This window comes from Ursus maritimus, unplaced genomic scaffold (genome assembly GCF_017311325.1).
Source record: "Ursus maritimus isolate PB19 unplaced genomic scaffold, ASM1731132v1 scaffold_22, whole genome shotgun sequence".
Classification (NCBI taxonomy): Eukaryota; Metazoa; Chordata; class Mammalia; order Carnivora; family Ursidae; genus Ursus; species Ursus maritimus.
The window spans coordinates 35,757,807-35,780,670 of NW_024424675.1; the positions used below are offsets into that span (position 1 = coordinate 35,757,807).

The window sequence follows — 22,864 nt, forward strand, 5'->3', positions numbered from 1 at the left end:
CTGAACTGCTTTCCCTGATACCTGCCCCAAAGAGCACCTCTCAACACACACACCAGGACTGTCGTACCCTCACACCCATCCGATGCCACTACCTGTCAGTTTTTCTGTTCCCAGTCTGTTCCCCTCAGGTCAGCACCATGAGGACAGAAACTCTGTCCACCTGGAAGCTGGACTGAAGAAACGAGCATGTGACCCACGCTAGGCCAATGAGAGTCAAGTCTGGGACTTTTGTTGCATCTACAAAGAGAAGACATTCTCTTTTTTCAACTGCGGACTCCAAGTCACTAGAACCACCGTGGGCAGAAAACAGCATGTAAAAGAGAAACCAATGTTTTTATGGACCCCCAGCTCCTAGATCGGGACCTGGCATACAGCAGGCGCTTCTCCTTGTTGAACAGGAGAAACTGCCAGCTTCTCTCGGCATACTTGACCATCATTATCAGGGGTCCCCCACAGGCTGGGGAAGAAGGCCCACAGCCCTTTCCTCTCAGAGCTGCCAACTGGCCTCTCCTCCCTCCCCATCAGCCTGTCCCCTTCAGGATCCCTCGGCCACGCTGTGTGTACTTCACAGTAGGGGGACGGCTCCCCAAACAACCCCATAAACCCTGTTCTTTGCTGACCGTGAGTGCAGCACGGAGCCCACAGATGTCAGATGCAGAGGCATGCGAAGCCCCTACTCTTCCCACAGCCTCTGCCTCCAGCCCAGCAGAAACACAAGGCAGAGTCCGGAGAAGCAACTGCAGGAAACAGGCTACGATTCAAACTACACGTTTACTGAGTGCCTACCATGTGCCAGGCACGGTTCTCGGCCCTGAGGATCCAGCAAGGAAGAAAACAAACAACACCCCTGCCCTCGTGGATTTTAGGCTCTAGTGGGGAAAACAACAGACCAAAAACTGTATGATATGTTAACTAATATTTGCAGCAAAGAAAAATAAAATAGGATAAGGAGACACTGAGGAAAAGGAAGGGCTTAACCAGGGTGCTCAGGTGGCCTCCCTGACGAGGTGACATTTGAGCAGAGAGCTGAGTGAGGTGAAGAGCATGAGGTAAGAAGTGCTCTGGAGGAGAGCCTTCAAGGCGGGGGGGGGGGCTGCAAGTGCAAAGGCCCTGGGGCAGGAGTACATTTGGTATCTGAGAGCAAGAGACTGGAGTGGATGGAGCAGAGAGCACAAGATGAAAAGTGCTGGGAGGTACAGCTGGAGAGCCGGGCTGGGGCTGGAAGACCATGAGGAGGAGGACTCGGTCTTTGCGAGGAGGAGGACTCGGTCTTTGCCTGGAGTAGTGTGGGAGCCACCAGAAGGTTCTGTTCGGTTTTTTGAAAAGAGCCTGCAGGAGAAATAAGTAAGGCAGGGCAGGAAGAACAGTGAGCAGGCTAGTGCAGGGGTCCTGGTAAAAACGATGGTGGCGGGGCGCCTGGGTGGCACAGCAGTTAAGCGTCTGCCTTCGGCTCAGGGCGTGATCCCGGCGTTGTGGGATCGAGCCCCACATCAGGCTCCTCCACTATGAGCCTGCTTCTTCCTCTCCCACTCCCCCTGCCTGTGTTCCCTCTCTCGCTGGCTGTCTCTATCTCTGTCAAATAAATAAATAAAATCTCTAAAAAAAAAAAAAAAACAAATGATGGTGGCTTACGCCAGGCAGTAATGGAGGGGGTGGGAAGTGGTCTGATTCTGGATGCAGGAGGAAGGTAGGGCAACAGGTGCGCTGCTGGGATCAAGGTGCAGGGCGAGAGGAGAAAGAGAAAAGTCAAGACGAACTCCAAGGTTTGGGGCCCGAGAATCTGGAAGGATGGAACAGGGACACTTAGGGGAGGACCAGGTTTCAGGGCGAGGTTACGATTTCAATTTGGGCCATGCTAAGCGTGCCGAGTCTGATGGACATCCCAGGGATGGCCAGTAGAAAGACGGGTCTGGAGTTCAGGGCTGAGGCTGGGCTAGAAGTAAAGACGGGAGCTCTCAGTGGACGGACTGAATATTGGCCCCTGAAAGATGTCCATGCCCTAACGCCCAGACCCCATAAGTATGCTTTCCACGGCAAGGGGGAGGGGATTACGGTTGCAGACGGAATTAAGTGTGTTAACCAACTGACTTTAGAATCAAAGGAGATTATCCTGAGTTATCCAGATGAGCCCAGTGTGACCACATGGTCCTTAAATGGGGAAGAAGAAGGCAGGAGAGTCAGAATGAGAGAGAAAGCTGTGTGAGGGGGACTCAGGCCAACACTGCTGGCTCTGAAGATGGAGGAAGGGACCACGTGTGCCAAGGAATGCAGGAAGCTTCTAGAAGCTGCAACAGGCAAGTATATGGATTCTCCACTAGAGCCCCAGAAAGAACCAGAGCTCCACTGACACCTGGCCAATGGCCCAACGAGGCTCACTGTGGACGCCTGACCTCCAGTGCTGTGAGGAAATAAAGGCGTGTGTGTGGGCACTGTGTCACAGGTGCAGGCAGAACGTAACGCAGAGCTGGTGGCACCAACACAGCCTGGCCGGGAGCAGGAAGGACCTCGGAGGACCTCGGACACAGAAGAGGACCAGTCCCCGCTGGAGTCTCGGCTATACGGCCCGCCTGGCCCCTTACCTGAGTCGGACTGGGGGTCCTCGCCGGGGGCCTCCTGGCTGGCTCGGGCCTCCTGGGCATCCTCGTGGGTGTGGTAGACCCACTGGTAGAGACCCTACCAGAAGGGCAGAGTAAGAGGGCGCCGTGACACCAGGAGCCCAGGGAGGAAGGGACGGGGCTAAGGGAGAGGCTGTTCCCTGACTCCAAAGCCCAGGCTTCTCGCCTGCTGGTGACACCATCTTGGGAGAGTCCTCTAAGACTTCGCTCTGGAACCTTGCTGAGGGACCTCCAGTCATGCTCGGCCCTCACCCTCTAGAGTCTATGCTCCATACAGAAGCCAGACGAGAGGGGGCCTTTGAAAACAGAGCTCAGACCCATGGGAGCACACCCGTTGTCTCTCCCGCAGCCCCAGGGCCCACAAACATGCCAGGCACATAGCAGGTGCTCAATAAACACTTATTGGATGAACCGGTGAATGAGTGCCACCCACCCCAGGACCCCGGCCCCCAACCCAACTAGAACATCAACTTCTACCATCGACTCTTTGCCCAATGTGCTATGCGGTAAGAAAAAAGGGTCTTATCACACCCATGTCACAATTGTGACAATCGAGACCGTGAAGTATCACGGCCCAGCTCCGGTCCAGGGAGACAGAGTGGGCAAGAGCCCAAGCCCAGCTCAGCCCCGCAAGGTAGGCAGCCCCTCCCCACCCCAAACGCTGCGGTGCCTTCAGGCCTCTCCACAAGGAAGGGAGGTGGCCCTCAGCCCCCCCACCCCACTGAGCAGGGCTTCCCCGATCCCCATCCCCTTGGCTGCTGGCTGACTCACCAGGGCCTCTTCTTGGTGGTTCCGGAATGCCTGGAAGTGCTCTAGGACTTCCGGTGCACCCTCGCTCACCACGTTGTTGCCATTGACCTTCAGGATGCACTGGCCGGCACAGAGCCCAGCGGCCGCAGCCTCAGAGCCTAAGGCGACAGGAGTGTCTGAGGGTGAACGCTAGGCAGAGAGGCTGGGGCAGCAGCAGACAAGGGCAAGTAACCAGATGAACACTGGCCCCCACCCCACCCACCACCCCAACCCCCCAAACACATACCCAGACATTCCACCCCCATCCCTCCCACCCTAGAGCCACTCTCCAACCCACCCCAGCAGGCAGGACAGGGACTGGCATTCCCGTTTCACAGAAGAAGAAACTGAGCAGCAAGCCCACGGTCACACAGCAAGGAAGGCTGGGTGCGAACCCAGGCACGTTTCGCTCTGGCGCTTCACCTCCTTTAAGATCCCTCAGCAACCTGCGATGTGACAGGCTCGGCCCCATTTTGCAGACAGGGAAACAAAGGCTCAGAGAGGCAGTGACTCTCTCAAGGTCACTTGGCAAGGAGAAGCCAGGATTCGAACCCAGGTCTACCAGACTCCCAAGTGCATGCTTTTTCGGCTATACCATGACTCCCAAAGTACAGGTCTTGGCCCCCAGGGTTTTGTGTGGTTAATATGAAGAGTCTGGAAATACACATGAATGCCAAGTTCCATCCGTGCCTGGGAGAAGATCAGACCTGTCTGGTGTGATGGTAACGAGTACCCACCTGGACCCAGGGGCTGGAGTTCAAAACCGGGCTCTGCCATGACCAACTGTGTGACCTCTGCAATGCTCCCCAACCTCTCTGTGCCTTGGTTTCCCATCTGTCAAAGGGGGACACTAACAGTATCTACTCATAGGATTCTCGAGAGACTGGGAGTTAAACTTGGAGAGCGTTTAGCCCCACGCCCTGCTCTTAGTAAGGGCTCAAGAAATCTTAGCTGCTTTCCTATTTCAGCCTGGCTCACCTATAAACACCTACTCTCTGTAGATACTACAAGGCCGGCCTTCTCACCTCGGCACTCCTGACGTCTGGGGCCGGGCAAGTCTCTGCTGGGGGGCCCCCGGTGCACGGCTCAGGGTGTGCAGGAATATCCCGGTCTCTACCCACCCGAGGCGCCCATAGCAGCCCCACCCCTAGTTCTGACAACCAAAGATGTCTCCAGAGAGTGCCAGATGCCCTCTGCAGGGTGAAAGTACCCTCCGCCCCGCCAGTGGAGAACCACTGCTTCGAGGAGAAACTAAAAATCTGCTTTAAAATAGTTAACAAATTCACGGTAACTTTCTGCCATGACAGGCGTTTCCTTCGTCAACTCATACGACAACTCGGACCACAAAACTGGACAATTCATGTCTCAACTTTAGAAGTGGGGCCCTCAGATACAAAGAGGGTTCGGAGGCCAGACCCTCAGACCTATCTGGCCTCGTCTCCAGGACAGAGTTACCCTGGGAGCAGCGCGCACGGACGAGGCACTGTGAAAGCAGGGGTCTCTGACCGTCGGCCCTCGGGCTGGATCTGACCACACAAGGGTGGCCAAAATTCCCATTTCTGGCTTCCTTTAAAAACTCAGGTCTGGCAAGGATGGGCCCACATCCCTACCTGGCAAAAATGAGCTTGAGCGGAGGAAAAATGAACCCCTTTTAAGATGAGCATGTCTTTTCTCACCTTGCCATAGTCCCCACCACTCCCTATGCGTTCCCCTCAGCCGTCCGTTTGTGACTACCTGACCCCCAGAGACGTCGGCGCTCGTAAGCCTTTGCTCCGGGTGAGGAAAGTGAGTGCTAATGAGGCACAGGCCTGCTGGTCACACACACAGACCCGTCTCCCAAACCCCCCGCCCCGCTCTGTCTGCCAGGCTCACCTCTGCCCACGGCGTAGACGTACGGCGGGGCAGCTCCACGGATCTGGAAGCACAGAGCCTCTGGATGGTCAGGAACTTTGATGATCCTGCACCAGGTAGGGGCAGCCGTAAGAGAAGCAGTATTATGCCCCATAGCCCCGGGGGCCGCCCTGGGAGCCCCTGCCTCCCAGACTGTGGGGACATCCAGCCCAAAGGAGTAGCAATGGCAGACTTCCGGCTCCCAAAGAGACAGACAAACCTCATTTAACCAGAGCCCATACCTCCAGCACCTTTAATGACTCAGAACCACCCGTCCTGCCCTAGGAGAGTGAATCCATGCATGGAAATCCCAGATCACCCTCCCGTGCCTTCTCCGTCACTCTCTTGGGGAGAGGGGGCCTCTTGGTGGTCAAACCAGCCCCACAGGCTGCAAATACTTTGTCCAACAATCACAGATGGGAGGGTGAGAAATGACCCAGAATGGCTTGGGGCTGACTCTAGAAAAATGCCCACGAGTGTCCCCTAGAGAACACAGTTGGAAAGGCCAGGTCTTGGCCATTCCACAGGTGGATGGCCAGAGCACAGCGGGCAGCGCCCACCCAGGGCTGTGGGGCGGGCGACGTTCATCCAGCAGCTTCGATGTAGGAATGTGCTTCCCTGTCAAGGGCATGTCCCCCACAGTGGGCCTGAAGGTCCTCTTCCCATCCCCACCAGCCACATAAAACCATCTAGGGAGCCTGTTCTCAAACCCCAGGCATTTCCAGAACTTTAAGCAGACACATTCCCCTGGGTGATTTCTGCCACTTCCACATACCAAACTATCAATCATCTTCCCTAAATTGGCTTGCCTTCTCACTGAAAGAATCATCGTTAAAACTTTCCATCACTCCCGTCAATAGGAAACCGGGAGCATTTGCCTTAAATAGAAGAGAGAAATGAAAACCAAATGCACAACTTTTAAAATAGAAAACGCTTCTCCCTGCACCTATATGTGGCATCCGACCACTTCTCACCACCTCTGCGGCTACCACACTGGGCTGGGCCGGGCCACCAGCCTCCTCACCCCTCCCCTGCTGCCACCTTTGCCCCTGACAATCTAGTCTCCACCTGCAGCCAGACGGATTCTTCCAGAATTTACATCACATCATGCCTTGCCTCTGCTCAGAACCTTCCAGTGGCTCTACAGGCCTTACCATGGGCACAAAGTCCTACAAGGCCTGACCTCCCTTGTCTGGTTGACCTCATCACCCACCCCTCCCTCTCACTCACTCTGCTCCACCCCACCAGCTTCCTTGCTATTCCTCAAAGCTACAAGACACGGTTCCACCCCAGGACCTTTGCACTGGCTGTCTCCTCTGCCTGGAACACTCTTCCTCCCCTTGACTCCTTCCCTTCCCTCCTCGGTCTTCCCATCAGTTCACAGTGGCATCTCTCTGACCGCCATCCCCCCAACACAGCCCATCTCCTTTCCCAGCTACAGAGACTGGCCCAGCCTTACTACCACCTGGTTCACTATGTCTCTTACTTCTCTATTTTGTTTTACTGTCTGTCTCCTGCCCTACCCTCCAGCTAGACTGAGATCTATGAAGGGAAGAAATGTGTCCACCAGGCATAGCTGGATCCCCACAGCCTGAAACATCACTCAGCACATAGTAGGCATTCAGTAAACATCTGTTCAATGAATGAAAGCAGCAGCCTCATGTCACGTGCCTGTAGAACGAGCCCCATCCACGGGGAACCAGGACAACCCGGGGTCCCCACCACCCGCCCCCCCCCCCCGGCACTCGGGCAACTCCTCAGCCCGAGAGGAAGATGAGCCGGACGCCCCATCAGGGGACACTCACTCTTTGGCCTTGGTGGCTACCAGGAGGCGCAGCGGGCGGCGGGAACAGAAAGACTGGTTGAGGACGGACTCCACCTCAGCAAAGGGCCTCAGGAACACCAGATCCTCGTTGATGGAGTAGATCTTCCTCCCCACCTGCAGGCCAGCCATCTTGGCGGGGGTGGGGGGGAGACAAGCACACGAGGTTACCAGCCTCCCTTCCTGGACCGAGCACGCCCGGAGTGAGCCCCCCAGGGCAGCCCCGCGCCCCGCTGTGGTCAGCGGTTCAGTGGCTGAGCAGGCCCGGCTCCAGCCAATGAGCTCTGCAGGGAAGCCTACCGCAGGCGCTAGCGGGAAAGACTTTTCCTTGAGGAGGAAGGGCCGTGGCCCGCCCCTGCTTCCCACCTGCCATGTGAGGACACAAGGCATCGAACGGGGGCCACCGCCCTGTGACCATGACGGCTTGGCCAGGAAGGCCAGAGGTGCTGACCCTGAACGGAGACTCACAGCCACCTTCTTCTAAGCACCCATGCAATGGCTCCGGCCACTAGGAGGCGAGCACGTGGCCACCCGCTGCCCAAAGCGTCCCTAACCGCTACAAGGACGCAAGCAGAGCACCCGACAATGCAGCAGGTGCCCCCCCCAACTCCACAGCCCCGGGAGCAGCTGGGGGGAGCAGGGCTGAACCCTCGGCCTGCCCAGGCTCTCCTTCCTCCCTCATCTTCATGTCACGTCCGTGGCAGAGCCACCACCTTGTCCTATTATTCAAGTCGCTGTAGTCTGCCCCGCATCACAGCCGACGCAGGAAACTACCTGATTCAGAAACCCGCTTTTCTCCTGCACCTCCCCACGGGGCCGCAAGGGGAGCGGCGGCGCACACGCTGGGAGGACAGCCCCGAGCAGGGGGCTCTCTCACAGCTCCCCCCGGGGACGGCAGGCAAGACTGCCCTGGCCTGAGTGTGCCCAAAGGGCAACAAGCGAGGAGGAACGACGGACAGTGCAGGGGGCCCCTCTGAGAAGCCTCACCTCAGCCAGCGAGCCCCTCTGGACCGACTTCACCACCACGGCCTTGTTCTTCTCTTCGATGTCAAAGCCGTAGTCCTCCTCCTGGGGCAGGATCTGAGGGCCCAAGGCAAGAGAGACCCGGTGAGGTGGTGAGCGGGGCCTGCTGCCAGCCCCAACATGACCCCACGAGACCGCGATTCCGCCGGCTCCTCGTGCCCCAGACCTACATGGAGCGGGGGTGCGCGGCAGGATGAAATTAAATACAAAGAGCACCAAGTACACCGTAGGTGCTCAATACACACCTGCCAAGGGAAGACACACCCCCTGGCTCGCGCCTCAGCCTGGTGCTGACCACATGCTTCTTACTTTTCACTGCCTTTCTCCCCTTTCTCCTCCCAACCTGAGCGCCGAGTCTCCTCGGCTATACACACTATCTCCCCATCTGCTGGCAAACTGTAGGTGCTCAGTAAGCCTTCGCCGGCTTAATGAGTAAAACAGATCCAGAGGTGTCCAGCCGCCAAGAACCTAAGGACATGAAAGGAGCTTAGGGAGGAGCAGTCCTTCCCCACTGCAGGCTGGAAGGCAGGTTGGGAGGTTTGGGGGTTCGGGGGGGGGTACAGAGAAATGCATTTATTTGTTCAACAAATATTTGCTGAGCTGCTGCCCACTATGTGAGCCAAGTGCTTTACTGGGCCCCGGAAACAGGGCTGGACAAGACAGACAGTTCCTGCCCCGCTGCGGCCGACTGTCCGGTGGGGAAGACAGACTACAAACAAATGAGCAAATGCAGAATGTGATGCAGAGAGTGTACACAGTCCGATTAAAATCAAGCACTTAAAGGGATAGACCACGGCATGGCAGGGATCCTGGAGGAGTTCTCTGGGCTGAGAAGACCTGACTGAAATGAGGAACAGAACTTTATGAAGAGCGGAAAAAGTGTTCCAGGCAGAGGGCACAGCATGTGCAAAGGCCCTGAGTCAGGCCCATAGTACTTGAGGATAAGAAAGGAGATCAGAGTGGCTGGGGTGGGGTGAGGGAGGGGAGAACACAGGAGATGAAGCTGGAGAGGTAGGGAGATTCTTGTAAACCAGGATGAGAGGCTGGATTTCATCCCCAGCATGATGGCGAGCACTGGTGGGTTTTATAGTGGGAGAAATGGGAATCCCCATATTTATGGGAGCCCCGTAAGTACCACAGGAGGGAAGTTAGTGATGCCATCTTCATATGAGTCAGACATCAGTCCCAACTCTGGCTAGAACAGGAAATCTAACCTGCTGAGCCTCCTCTCGACTGCCTCCTGCAGACCAGCCATGAAGAGGGAGGCTGCTGGTCATCAGGAGGCAGAGAAACAGGACTTGGTGGGCTAGGCTGGAGAAATATCTGAACAGCCTGGTAAATGTTCTTCCTCCACTGCCAGGATAATTAGAGCAACTGAACATGGATAGGGCACCACCGGAAGACCAAAGGCTTTGTTATCTGGGATGAGCCACTGCGGGGGGCCCACCTCTCTACACGACACTAAGCTGGGATGTGGGGTGGACGCAGGGAGAAGGAAAGGAAAAGAAAAGGAGCCAGCAAGCCCAATCTCCTCATAAAGAAGGTAGCAGTCTTGGCCCAGGAAGGGTCGCCAGCCACCACCTGGAAGCCCCATACTCGGGTGCCCCAAGTTGAGCCCAACTTCTCGAGCCATAATCGGAAGGTCGCCCAGCTCCCAGGCTGCGGCTGCGCCCGGGACGCAAGACGCAGCCCTTCAGCTCTGCTCCTACCAGCAGACGTTTGGCCAGGATGTTCTCCACCAGCTTGAAGTCGTTGCGAAGCTGTTTGTTCTTGCAGCTGGTCCCCTCCATCTCCTCGTCTGCGTGGAAGCGGAAGTACTGGGACTCGTCCTTGAACTCACTCTTCTCCAGCACTGCAAACCCACAGACGCGCAGCACATGGTCAGGCTCACATGGGAAGGCTTCAGCAGCGTCTGCCAACTGGCAACCACGGGGCCGGAACCAACCCCTGGACAAGTTTGCTTTGGCGAGCATGGTGTTTTATTAGAGGGAGTCATGTGCCAACACTAACGGATTAGGATAGTTCGCATAGACGTCTGGCTTTTGTGACTGCTCGTGAAAAGTCTGAACTTGCCCCACCTGCTATAAAGACATATTACAAAGCCACAGTAACAAAAACAGTGTGGAATTATGGCAGAAACAGATAAAGGACCAGTGAAAGAAAACAGAAATCCCATAAGAGGACCATGTGTTTATGGGAACTTAGCATATGATAATGATGACCACGTGGCGTATTCTGCAGCTGATGTAGGGAAAACTGACTCACTTAAGAGGAAAAAAAATAAAGTTGGATCCCAACCTCAAACCATGTATCACAATAAACTCCGGATGGATTAAAGACCTAAATACGAACAGGGAAACTAAAGCTCACCAAACAAAATGCAAAATATCTTTGTCCTAGGGCAGGAAAGATTTCATACAAGAACCCCCCCCCAAAAAAAAAGAGCAATATAATGAAATTAAGGGCTTCAGTTCAATAACAAGACTACAGGCAAATGGCAGATTCAAAAATAACGGTAATGTCTAAAGCCAGCAAGGAATAAAGATCTAGAATATAAAAGAAACTCCGACAAATCAACCAGAGGCAGCTGGGAAACAGATACATGGGCAAAGGATATGAACAGGCAATTTCCAGATGGGGAAACCCAAGCGGGCAGCAAGTACGTAGAAAGGAGTTCGACCTCACTAACAATCAGAAACAGACCACGATGAGACGCTTGAGAGCGAGGATGAGCAAACTCAGGCCCTATAAGCCAGATCTGGCCCACTACCTCTTTTTATAAATAAAGTTTTATTGAAACACAACCACATCCATTTATTTACTTACTGTCTGTAGCTGCTTTGAGGCCACAGTGACAGAGCTGAATAACTGCCAAAGGCTACATGGCCCACCAAGCCTAAAATATGTACTATTTGGGCCTTGACAGGAAACATTTTCTGATCTCTGTTCTAGAACGCAGGAAAATGAATACAAGTAACCAGTAACAACCAGCATGTGATCTGGTCCCTGTGGATTACAACTTAACTAAGTATCTACCAGTGCTGGGCACACCGTGGATGCAGGCTTAGGTTCATTTACTCCTCACACAAGGCAGGATTTGCTGCACCCCTTTTGCAGGTGGGGAGACTAAGGCCCAGAGAAGCTAAATAAACTGCACAAGGTCACAGAGCGGGCAGGCTCCTTCTCTTCACCATCCCAGCCTGGCCTGCTAGATGGGGGCAGGGGTGAATTACAGCACAGGGGAAATGCAGGCTTGGTGTGGGGAAGGCAGTTGTCTGAAGTCCGTGGGCCCCTGAAAGAAGGAAACCCAGCTGCCTGAGGTTCCAGACGTCCCCACCATGCCTGAAGACGGAGGCTGTCTACCGATTTGGTGACTACATGAAAAGCAGCAGGAGGCGATCCTTTCTTTCTCCTTCTTTCCCAGGACATCGAGCTGTTTGTGTCTCCCTCCGGCCACCCCATCACCTCTTTGGAGAAAACAGACACACAAATTGCTACTTTGCCCAGAGCTGGGGAGCCAGGCCCCGGGGGCCGGCTGGCTTCACCTCCACTGTAAACATGAGGCTGACAGCCTCTGGGAGTGGAAGGAGGAAGCACGATGCTGTGTCTTGGCTGGAATGTTCAGGGAAACAGCTGGAACCCCAGAGTCCAGGACCTCAGTCAGGTGAGGTCCCCCCACTCACTGATGTAGGCTTCACTCAAGGCCACTGGCCAAGTTCAAACCCCTGCCAGCCCCTGCCCAACTTCATGTCCTCTTCGCCCTGCCCATCTGTGGGGATCCTAACAGCACCAACGTCCAGAGGGGCGGGGGATGAGACGCTGAGCCTCAGTTTCCCCATATGTGCCTAAAGGACACCTCAGGGCCTGGGAGCTCGGGTCAGGCGCCGCGGGAGGTGCCGCCCGGGCCCCACCTCCACCCTCCACCCTGCACCCTAACCTGCACTTTGCAGCAGCCACAACCCTGGGATTTGGCCCTTTCCTATTTTAGCTTATTTCTGAGTTCGTGGCGGGGAACAGGGGAGCAGGGGCCACGCCCTGCAATTTCTCTCCCTGAGGGGCCCCGCGGGTATTGGCGCTGCCTGGGAGTCACCCCCCCCCCTCACAGAATGTCCTCAGCCAGCAGCCTTCCCAGAATAGCAGCTGGGGTGGACTCCTCATTACTCTCACCCACAAATGAGAGGTTCTGCCCAGCTGATTGGCGGGAAGGATGGAGCTGTCAGAGGGCCCCGCAGGGAACAGAGCAGCTTCTGGGAATGAGGGACTTTGCGGAGAGGAGCTGATGGACGGAAATGACCCTGGCTGGGCCTGACCTACCCTTCTCAGCTGGTGAAATGGGCAGCTGGGAGTGCGTCCTAACCCCTAACCCCACAGAGCCATGGATATGCTGACCTCAGAGGAGGAAGGGATCCAATGGAAAGATAAAGAAATGGGGGCCCACAGAGGGGCACAGGCTTATTGGGAGTCAGCCGAGTCAGGGCAGGAACAAGGCCTGCTGGCTACAAGGCAGGGGATGTGCCTGGCGACCTGTCATCTCACTGGCACACCTGTCATCCTGTCGAAGGGACAGCAAACCCAGCAGCTAGACTAGGGGTGGAAAACTATGGCCCACTGCCTGTGTTTCTAAATAAAGTTTTATTGACACATAGCCACGCTCACTTATTTAAAAACTGCATAGCGGCTTTAATGCTACGACAGCAGAGTTGGGCTGTAATAGACCCTATGGCCTACAAAGCCTAAAATATTTACTGTCTGGCCCTTTGCAGAAAGGGTTTGCTGACCTCTGAGAGCACAACGCAGAAGCTGGGAGAAGGAATGGCCAAAAGACCTTCCAGAGTCTCACCCCTTCACTGCCACCACCAGGGCCCAAGCCACATCAACCGTCCCCTGGAGTCAGAGTCGCTTCTGTATTGGCCTCTCTACTTCCACCCCCCACCCCCCACCGCAGACATCCTCCACAGCCGTCCTCTGCTCAGAACCCTGTCAGGACTCCCACTGCACTGGAGTAAAAGCCGAAGTCCTCCTCACATGCCCATACTGCTCCAGAACATGGACTGACTTCATTGCTTGATTCGCACACACACGTGCACGCACATGCACTAGGCTGTGAGCTCCCGAGGACGGAACTCTCATCTGCCTTGTTCACCGCTCCGTCCCCGGAGCCTAGCACGGTGCCTGCACCAGGCACGCAAGGGCTGGAGAAGAGCAGCATGAACGAAGACACTAGGGAAGCGTGGGATTAGTCTGACAGGGAGAGAACAGCTCTATGAAGAAGTGTGAATCTGAGCTAAGCACAGAGCGACGAAGGAGAGGAGCCATTAGGCAGCGGTGTTTGGGGAGGCCTCGGGAGACGTGAACCAAACAGAAAAATTGAGCAAGTCGGGGGCGTGAGGTGGGTAGGGCACCCCAGGCCAGGGAAACGGCAAGAGCCACGGCCCCGGGGAATGTTCTGGAAGGAGAAGAAAGGCTCCTTAGTGGGAGTTAAGTCTACCCGTCCTGGGCCGGCCAGTGGGAAGGTCACAGAGCTCAGTGTGAAGCCCGCCTGCCTGGGTTCAAATCCCAGCTCCTACTTGCTGTGTGACCTTGAGCAAGTCTCTTAACTATCTGGGCTTCCAATTCCTCATTTATAGACAGGGATGATATTAATACCAACATCAAAGGATCGTTTCAGGATTAAACTAATTAATACATGGGGAGCGCTCAGGAGGCCAGGCACACAGCGTATTAACTTCTGTTTGAATGTGAAATGGTGACAGCAGAACCAGTTTCTCCTTCCTTATGCCCACCTTCCCAATTCAGGATCATCCCAGGACAGCCCACCTCTCTGACCCTCTTCAGTGTTTCTCCGATGGGAAGGAGAGTGACCTATCTAAGGGGTGAGGCCGGGCAAAGCGGTGCAAACGTCCCTGCCCGGCTCCCTTCCTCTCTCACTTACAACCTGCCTGCCCTCTGTCCCCTCAGACCCCTCTCCTCTCCTCCCCCTGGAAGCCCGCGGGCCGGGCCTGCATGATCCGGCCTCCCTGCCCACCCAGAGGTCACGTCCCATCCAGGAGAAGGGCCCAGGAAGCCCACAGATTTGACCTCAAGTCCAGTCCATTTTTCCAGCCAAGCATTTCCAGCCATCTTGGTCCCTACTGAACCCCTGAGGTGATGTAGCCATCGGTGCAGAAGTGGGGGGGGGGTAAGATTCCTGAGCCACCCCAAACTCCCCAAGGTCTACGGGCCCACAGAGCCAGCATCTCACCTGCGCTCCCCCGTGGGCAGGCTAAGTGGCCTCCAGCCCCACCATTTGCTTTCTCTGGGCCTCAGTTCCCCTCACCCCCCACCCATAAAATGCCCCAGGGACCAGGCTCCCTACTAGCTTTTCTGTTCCAGGACAGCCCCCCCCCCCCCAGAGGCTGGGCTGAAGGGAAGGGGCAGATTACCGTGGTGCATGAAGCCGTTGTTACACAGGCCCACGCCAAGTGCCACCGCCTCCTCCCGCGTCTGGCAGTCACCCTGGAACGGAACAGGAAGGGGAGGGTGTTAGGTGACCCAACATCAGAGGGGCTGAGCGAGGCTGTGAAAAGCCCACCTGGAATGGAGGCTCCGTGGGGGCAGGGATCTGTGTCTATTTTAGGCACTGTCGTACTGACCGAACGTGTCAATGACTATTGTGAATACACCCCACAAGAAAAGTAAGAGTAGTTGGGATAAATCCACTGTGTATTGTGCCATAAACAAAGGAGAAAGGGAGATTTTCTGTGCCAGATATTGTTGGCTGCCTAGCAATAACCCTCTCCCCCTCCCCCATACCACACCAGTAATGAAACTATCACTGCTGAAGACGGCAAGGCATCCATCTAGAAATCACAGCTAGAGGGGGCCAATGAGATATACTCAGAAATCACTGGTAGGGAGCTCTGGAAAAATCCTTTGTCCCTGGCCCTTCTTTTTTCTTCCTCCTCCTTGGAACAAAGATGTGATGGCTGGAGCTCCTGCAGTCATCCTAGACCATAATATGACCCGGGATCAAAACATGCTAAGGATGGCAAAGCAGAAGAGAGAGAGAGTGTGGTCCCCAGAGGTCTCATGAGGCCACCCTAGCAGCTCTAGACCACCCACCTCTAGGCTCCTCTCAGAGCAAAGGAAGATCAACCCGTGATTTGTATCAGCCCCTGTAGCTGGGTCTTTGATACGGGCAATGAAGTCCGAATCCTAATGACCTAGCTATAGCCAGTGACACCTGGGGAAGGCTACCAGGGAATTCTGGAAAATACCTTCCTCCCTCATAAAAAGGAAGAGCAGTACCACACTCCCCTACCAAGCACAAAGTCATAGGAGGAAGTGACATATGTAGGGCTAAGGGGCTATCCAGTGACCACGGTGGCAGACAACACTGAGGCTAGAGTGAAGGATGGAACGTTCTTGCCATGTGGCATGTGACTGCTATGCGGCACAATTATCTGCTTCACATGTGACATGTGACTGGTATGGGGCACAATTATCTGCTTGGGCCACTGTTTAGTTGGGTTTTCTGTTCTTGCAAATGAACACACTCCTAACTAGTACAACGGAAGTCTGGTTCATCTCAGGGCTTTTCCAAGGAAGTAACAGCCAACCCAAAACTGAAGTATCAACGGTCATGGCCTACTGGGCCCGCCTTTGGGCCCGACTCTCCCCTGTGGAATGTCATCGTAGTGGGACAGCCCCTCAGAGTTTTTCACTACCACCCACCCGCCCCCCACCAACCCAGACCAGGTTGAGGACACATGGTCCGTGCAAAGCTACAGTGACGTTCCCTGCCCCAGGTGACGCTCCCTGCCCCAGCAACACGACCCGTAGCAGGAGGAACCCAAGGACAGGGAACGGTCGGTGTGGTTCTCCCTGAGAGCAGTGCCCTGAAGAAGGTGCCCTCAGCTCCCACTCCCAAGAAGCTGGGCATCGCCTGGTGCCAATTCTTTTTTTTTTTTTTTTTAAAGATTTTTTATTTATTTATTCGACAGAGATAGAGACAGCCAGCGAGAGAGGGAACACAAGCAGGGGGAGTGGGAGAGGAAGAAGCAGGCTCATAGCAGAGGAGCCTGATGCGGGGCTCGATCCCAGGACCCTGGGATCACGCCCTGAGCCGAAGGCAGACGCTTAACCGCTGTGCCACCCAGGCGCCCCTGCCTGGTGCCGATTCTTTTTAAGCCTGGCTTCTGGGTCTCCCTGACTCTGGGGGGTCTTTACCCTTCTATGAACCGCCTTCTTTTCTTTCCCACTCTCCTTAAGTTAGCCCAAGTCTGTTTCTGGTTCTTGCAAACCCAACGATCTCAGTTCATCAGGGAAATCGTGGGAGTTGTGTGGTGCAGTTGGGGACGGGGGCTGGGGGGAGCGGCTGAGTGACAGGCAGAGAAAACAGCACGGACAAAGGTCCAGGGGTGGGACGAAGCCTGTGGCACAAAAGGCAGTCTGGCCACCAGGGAGGGGGTGAGCAAGCTCCATGAGGACAAGGAGTTTGAACTGCTGTGTTCCCTGCGGAATCCCGAGGGCTTAGAACTTAGGCCTGGCATACAGGAGGTGCTTAATAAATACTTGGCGATTGAATAAAGATGCTGTCAGCAGGGGCCAAATCATGCTGGAGCCTGTGGTCACAGGTCAGTGAGCTTCAACCACACTCAGATGGCCACAAGGCCCGACGACCTCTCATTTAAAGGACTCCCAAAGTGAGAAGCTGTTTTGAGAGGCAGTCTCCTCGACTGTCCCCCCGCGCCTCCGCCGGCAGCCGAGGGGTGGGGAGGGAATTTCCCAGCTAAAGGAGAAACAAATGCCAGGGGCTGCCGGACTCAGCCTGCCGAGGCTTGCGGCTCAGACTCAGGGCACGGGGCCTGGCAAAGCCACTGGCCGCAGGACTGCATGCACTGGCCGACTCGAGGAAGACAAATCTCTCCTGTGGGACCCCCGGCCAGCAGCCGGAGGGCTGTGTGCACAGAGCCCTGCCAGGGGAGGTGGCCGTCCGTGAGGGAGGCTGCATCCAGAGCAGCAGCCCCCCAGCTGTGTGGGGCCAGCAGGGGAGGCACAGCCGGGATCCAGGTGGCCAGCAGGCCCCGGATCTGCAGCCTGGGAGGCCCCAGCAGGCGTCTGGAGCCCACCTGGCTTTTGGAGGCACTCACAGTCTGGGCTCCCAGCCCAGCCCTGCCCCCTTTCCCACAGAGCCCTGGGATGACCCACAGGGAGGTTCCTAAAGTTAGAACAACAGCAGGATTCTCAAGTGAGCCATGGAATACGCCGTCCCTGGACACCTGAAAAGTAAGCTCCCTACCCCACATCCCGCCAAGTTGTGGGAAAAGCTCAAATCATCATTTTCTTCCCTCCCGGAGGAAGGCACGAGCACACACAGCCCTGGCCACCGCACCGCCATTGCCATGCTCCCCTCATCTCCCCCAGCCACCCACTAGCCCCCGTGCTGGGGCTCCAGCCACACTGGCCTCCTTGCTAGTCCTTTCACAAACTATATGCCTCCACCTCAGGGCCTTTGCATTTGCTCTTTCCTCCCCCTGGAATGCCCCGTCCTGGCTTTTTAGGTCTCAGTGTCCAAGTCAGCTCCTCAGAGGACACCCTAAAGTAGTCCCCCACCCCCGCACATCCTCTCAACAAATGTTCATCCCGTTACACTCTCATGACCTTGTATGATACTGGGGCTGCACCTGTCACAGTCTGAAACAAACTCATCCCTTCACGCCACTGCTCTCGGGAGAATCAGCACCAACTGTTCCCGGTGCTGGGGTTCCTCCAGATATGTGACTATGGTTTAAGGTGCGTCTCTCACTAGAACATCGGCTCCACGTGGGCAGCAGTGGTGGCCGTCAAGGTTACCTGTCTCCCCAGGGCATCTAGCGCTCAGTGGGCCACAAAACATCTCTATCGAGAACCACCTGGGATGCAGGCAGCAGGGGCAGAGCTGGGCTGGGTGATGGACCACTCCCGGGGGGTAACGGACAGGGCTGCGGGAGGCTCCCTGCCCGTGACTTGGGAAACCCCAGGACAACGTCCAAGGATGCCTCTCACTGACTCGCAGCGAGCCAGGCGCTGCACAATCTCACCCAGTCTTGAGTGTCAACCCAGAGGCAATCACACTCCTTACTCCCATTGAACAGAAGAAGAAACTGGGGCACAGATGTGCTCGCACTCGCCCTAGGTTGCACCATTGAGAAAGGAATCCTTTCAGAGCCAGACGCTTCCCCCCACCACCACGTTAGGGAAACTGAGGCTCTAAAAGGACACGTTAGTTGCCGAAGGTTGCGGCCAGGGCTCCTGCCATGTCCCTGAGGATGCTTTGTGTCCTCTGCCAGCGCCTTGAGCCACCAGCCTGCTGTGTCCCCAGAACCCTAAAACGGTGCCTGGTACACAGTAGGTGTTCAAAGGGAGGAGTTAACGGGCCCTCTTGTTGAATTGGTCTACACGCTCTCCTGACTGCTCATTTCAATACTGCCAGAGCTGACAAGGAACAGAGCGTCCGCAGGGCAGATGCCACCCGAGCGCCAGGCATGCCGACCCTGCCCCATCCTCCACCCACCCCCTGGGAAGTCCAGCGGGCACCCCAAAGACAGCGCCTTCCTGCACCAGAGGACAACTCTTGATTTTCCCAGGCACCCAGGGGTTTTCTCCGCCGTCTTCTCATCACTGTAAAGGGTACTTCCAGCCCCCGGGCGCACCAAAGCCCCAGGACGCATCCTTGCTCCCCATCCCACCCCACAGCACTGCATGCCCTGCACCCCATCTCCAGACATCTCTCGGACCCACTGACGTCTCACCATTGCAGCGAGCCGCCTCACTCCCAACTCAGGCCTGGGATTCGCCCCTTAGGGCAAAGTCCACATCATGCTTTGAAACCCCCACATGGCCGTGGATACCACTGGGGCTTGGGAAACACGAGGCCACAGAAAGGGCCGAGGTGGGGAGAAGCAGCTGGTTCAGAGAGCCCGGACCCAGGCACGTCTGGGCTCCAAGCAAAGAACCTAAACCACAAATCACCCCGTGTCACCCTCACCTGTGGCCGCACACGCCAGAGGCGGGACTCTGTGCATCTGCCCTTCCCCCCAAGCAGGTTGTTTCCTGATCTTAGCGTCCCTGCGCCCCCATACCCCTCTGCAGATTCTTCAGCCGTCCGCACTGCATGTAATTTGGAGCCACCTGGAGTCCCCTGTGCAGGAGATGAGGAATTATAATAAGAGTCGCATTTACTGAGCAATTACTCTGTGCCAGGTGCCAGTCTGAGCATTTTACGTGATTAACTCATTGAATCCTCAAAATAATCTAACGGGAAAGGTATTGTTTTGAGCTTCATTTTCCAGGTGTGGAAAGGGAGGCACAGAGAGGCTAACAGGCTTGTCCAAGATCACCCCACTAGGAAGACGCACAGCTGGGATCCGACCCAGGTCGGCCGGCTATCAATAAAGCACGTGCTCCGGGCTGGCTTCACAGGAGCCTGGGGGAGGAGGCAGTCTTGCACAGTGGTTAGCGCTCTGCCCCTTCCAGATGTGCAAAACCGAATACAAATCCGGGGCTGTCTCAAGACCTCCCGGGTCTTAGCATCCCACACCACAGCAAACCTATTAAAACACACCCACATCCTACATTTAATATGCTGCTTGGGCCTGAAAAAAATGTTTCAAGGATTTTTCTAAACCTGCTTTTGAAGTGATTTGGCGCCAAGAAACATTCACTTTACAGATTGGCTACGATTTCTAGGCCATCATCGGGAATTGTGCGACATGCGAAAGTCCCGCCAGCAAATTGTTTTCAAATGGAACGAGGTTTTTATGAATGCTAAATGTAACAATTAAGGAGGCTGACGTAAACCTGCGCTCTGTAAATGTTTAAACATTTATCCATTTTGATTTCACAGTTGTCTCCTCGTCTTTGGAGCCAATACGGTCTTTTTACAGACTACAAATGAACAGTCTTGCGAGCTCCCTGAAAAGTTCGCAGAACCGAGGTACAAGCCGGGTGAGACGGGCCCATCCCAATTCCAGCTGTGCCGCTACCGGGCTGTGTACCCTTGAACCAAGTGCTCGGCCTCTCTGGGTGCCAGTTGCCCTGTCTATAAATGGGTTGGAGGACTCAACGAGGTAAGGCACAAAACCCAGCCAGGGCCAGGCCCAGAGAAAGCGCCAAGGGAGCAGCAGCCACAAAGCATCGGAGGTAGGCAGACAGAAGTGTCTGCGGCATCTCAGTGGAGCAAACGCCTTTGGGAAGTTGGAGCAAAACCGACGCGTGGACTTTCCAAGCCTCTGCCCAGCCCCTGCCCCCTGGCAACTTCTGTGAAAGGAGTAACTGCGGAGGCTCTGATCTGGTGCTCGAGCATGAGACCAACTTGTCCCAGCTCAGCCGGGACTGTGCCAGTTTTACCTGGAAGCTTCCGGGTGGCAGCAAGCCAAGCGTCTGTGAAATAGACACTAATAGACGGATAATATTAAGTAACTGATAAATAAAATGTGGGCGATACATGCAATGGAATATTATTCGGCCTGGCAAAAGAAGGCAATTCTGTCCCAGGCCACCACATGGATGGCCCTGAGGACATGACACTGAGCGCCATCAGCCAGCCACAGCAGGACAACAGCTGGGTGATCCCGCTCACGCGGGGTCCCTGGCACAGCCAAGCTCCTAGAGACAGAAAGTGGAAGTGAGGTTGCCAGGGGCCGCAGGGAGGGGCGAGTGGGGAGCTGGCGTTGACCGGGCACAGGGTTTCAGTTCTGCAAGATGAAAAGAGCTCTAGGAGAGGGAAGGTGGGGACGGCTGCACAGCGATGTGAGGGGACGTCATGCCATGAACTGCATGCTAAACACTGGTGACGACAGTTAAGCAAGATGTATATTTTATAGGAGTAAAAACTAGAGAAAAAATGGTTTGAAGAAACGTCGAGGCCCACAGCCCGGCCCGCTGCTCAGTGGCGGGCAGAGCGAGCAGATGCTCCCAGGGGTCAGGGGGAGAGCTCACCTGAGCCAACAGCCAGTCCACCAGCTTGCTCCCGGGCAGCACGGACTTGTACGTCTTCAGGTGGTAATCGCGGTCTCTGCAGGGGGAGGGAGCACACATTAGCACATCGGGGAGCACAGGGGTGGGAATCGGGCCCCCGGGTCTCTCCCCAGGCACAGGCTCTGACGTGCGTGGAGTCTAAACTCCCCCCCCCCAAGCGCTGGTATGGAGGGTCGCGCTAACCTTGCAGTCAGACTGCAACCATGTCTCGGGCTTCGAAGCTGGCAAACAGGAGTTTACGTGACCAGCCATGCTGAGACTGATGACAAAGTCCAGCTGGGGAGTTTGTCTCAGACTTTTAGGAACTGGGGAGCTGGCAGGCCACAGGCACACTGGCCCCTGCCACTTCCTTCTCTGGGGCTGATCAGGGGGCCCTTCTCGCAAGGGCCGGGGCCGGACCGAGGAAGCAGAGGCAGATCTAGAGAGGCGAGGGATTCCCAGGCCTGATCCCCAACGAGGCCAGCAAATGCTGGAATCCCCTCTGCCTCTCTAAGAGTGGACACGAGCCGTCAGGACAGGGTGCAGAGGAATGTGCAGCTGGGTAAGAATGAGGTCACCCTCTCCGTCCCTTCATCCATAACCATAGCTTCATAATAAAGAAAACAACCAGTCGCTGGCATTTATACGGCCCTCACTATGCACCGGGCATCATTCAGATGTAATCTTCATAGCAACCCAAGAGGCGTGAGCTCTTCTTATGCCCATTTCACAGATGCAGAATCAGAGGCCAAAGATGTTAATTACCTTTCAACTTGACAAACATTCATTCAGGGCTACTCTGCCCTTGACCTGCGCTCTCCAATATGTACCCATTTGTCCATCAATGAATATTAAATCAAACTTAAAATCACATTCCTCCATCTCAAGGGTCTGAAAGCCACATGTGAGTCATGGCTACTGTACTTGACCCCACAGCCACAGAGCACAGCTATCAGTGTGGAAAGGGCTACAGGACAGCAGCGCTCTAGACACTGGGCAAGGGTCTGGGGACACAGCAGTGAGCAAACTCCCTGCCCTTGGTGAGTTCACAGTTCAGTGGTAAAGAAAGACAGCATATCAATAAAAAATAAATATGTAATATGTCAACCACTAACAAGTTCCAAGAAGAAAGCCAAAGTGAAGTAAGGAGGACAGTGCAGACCAGACGGTGATGCTTTAGAGAGGTGGGCAGGGAAGCCCCTCTGATTTGGAGACATCTGAAGGAAGTGAGGGAGTAAATATGCACATAGGTAAGGGAAGAGCATTCCAAGTGGAGGGAATAGCAGTGCAAAGGCCCCGGGGTGGATCTTATTATCATCCCCATTCCACAGAGGAAAATGTTGAGGCACCAGGAGGCTAAGTAACTCTGCCCAAAGTCACGCAGCTGGTAACTAGCAGCTGAGACTCAAACTGGCTCCAGAACGGACACCCGTCACCACCGCACTGCAGCGTCTCCCACAGATTGGCTCACTTAACCCTAAGGACAAACATGGACAATGGAGGCGATGATTAGCCCCATTTGATGGAGATAGCGACTGAGGCTCAGAGAGGTTAAGTTACCAGCCCAAGGCCAGCCAGCTGAGAAGAGGCAGAGGTGAAAGTAGAGCTGGGAGAAGGTAACTTACTTGATCACGGGGGTGTAGAGGCTGTGAAGGCGGCAGTAAAGTCTCACACCCTGAAAGAGAAAAAGGGGGTGTCTGGGATCAGGCCACAACCTTCAGGAGCCTCCGAGTCCGGGCTGCTGGGA

The 22,864-nt window shown here is 55.4% G+C and overlaps 1 protein-coding gene across 1 annotated transcript in view; it reads right to left on the reverse strand.

The window, feature by feature from the left end:
- PREX1 (phosphatidylinositol-3,4,5-trisphosphate dependent Rac exchange factor 1) overlaps nucleotides 1–22,864 on the reverse strand; it is a 175,510-nt gene that overhangs the window by 26,975 nt on the left and 125,671 nt on the right. The window contains exons 13-21 of the mRNA XM_040638439.1: nucleotides 22,743–22,792; nucleotides 21,100–21,175; nucleotides 14,562–14,634; nucleotides 9,849–9,991; nucleotides 8,104–8,196; nucleotides 7,100–7,248; nucleotides 5,277–5,362; nucleotides 3,387–3,523; nucleotides 2,580–2,673 (exon numbers count right to left, since the gene is read on the reverse strand). Coding sequence (XP_040494373.1) covers nucleotides 2,580–2,673; nucleotides 3,387–3,523; nucleotides 5,277–5,362; nucleotides 7,100–7,248; nucleotides 8,104–8,196; nucleotides 9,849–9,991; nucleotides 14,562–14,634; nucleotides 21,100–21,175; nucleotides 22,743–22,792 — 901 coding nt within the window. The remainder of the gene's footprint in view (nucleotides 1–2,579; nucleotides 2,674–3,386; nucleotides 3,524–5,276; nucleotides 5,363–7,099; nucleotides 7,249–8,103; nucleotides 8,197–9,848; nucleotides 9,992–14,561; nucleotides 14,635–21,099; nucleotides 21,176–22,742; nucleotides 22,793–22,864) is intronic.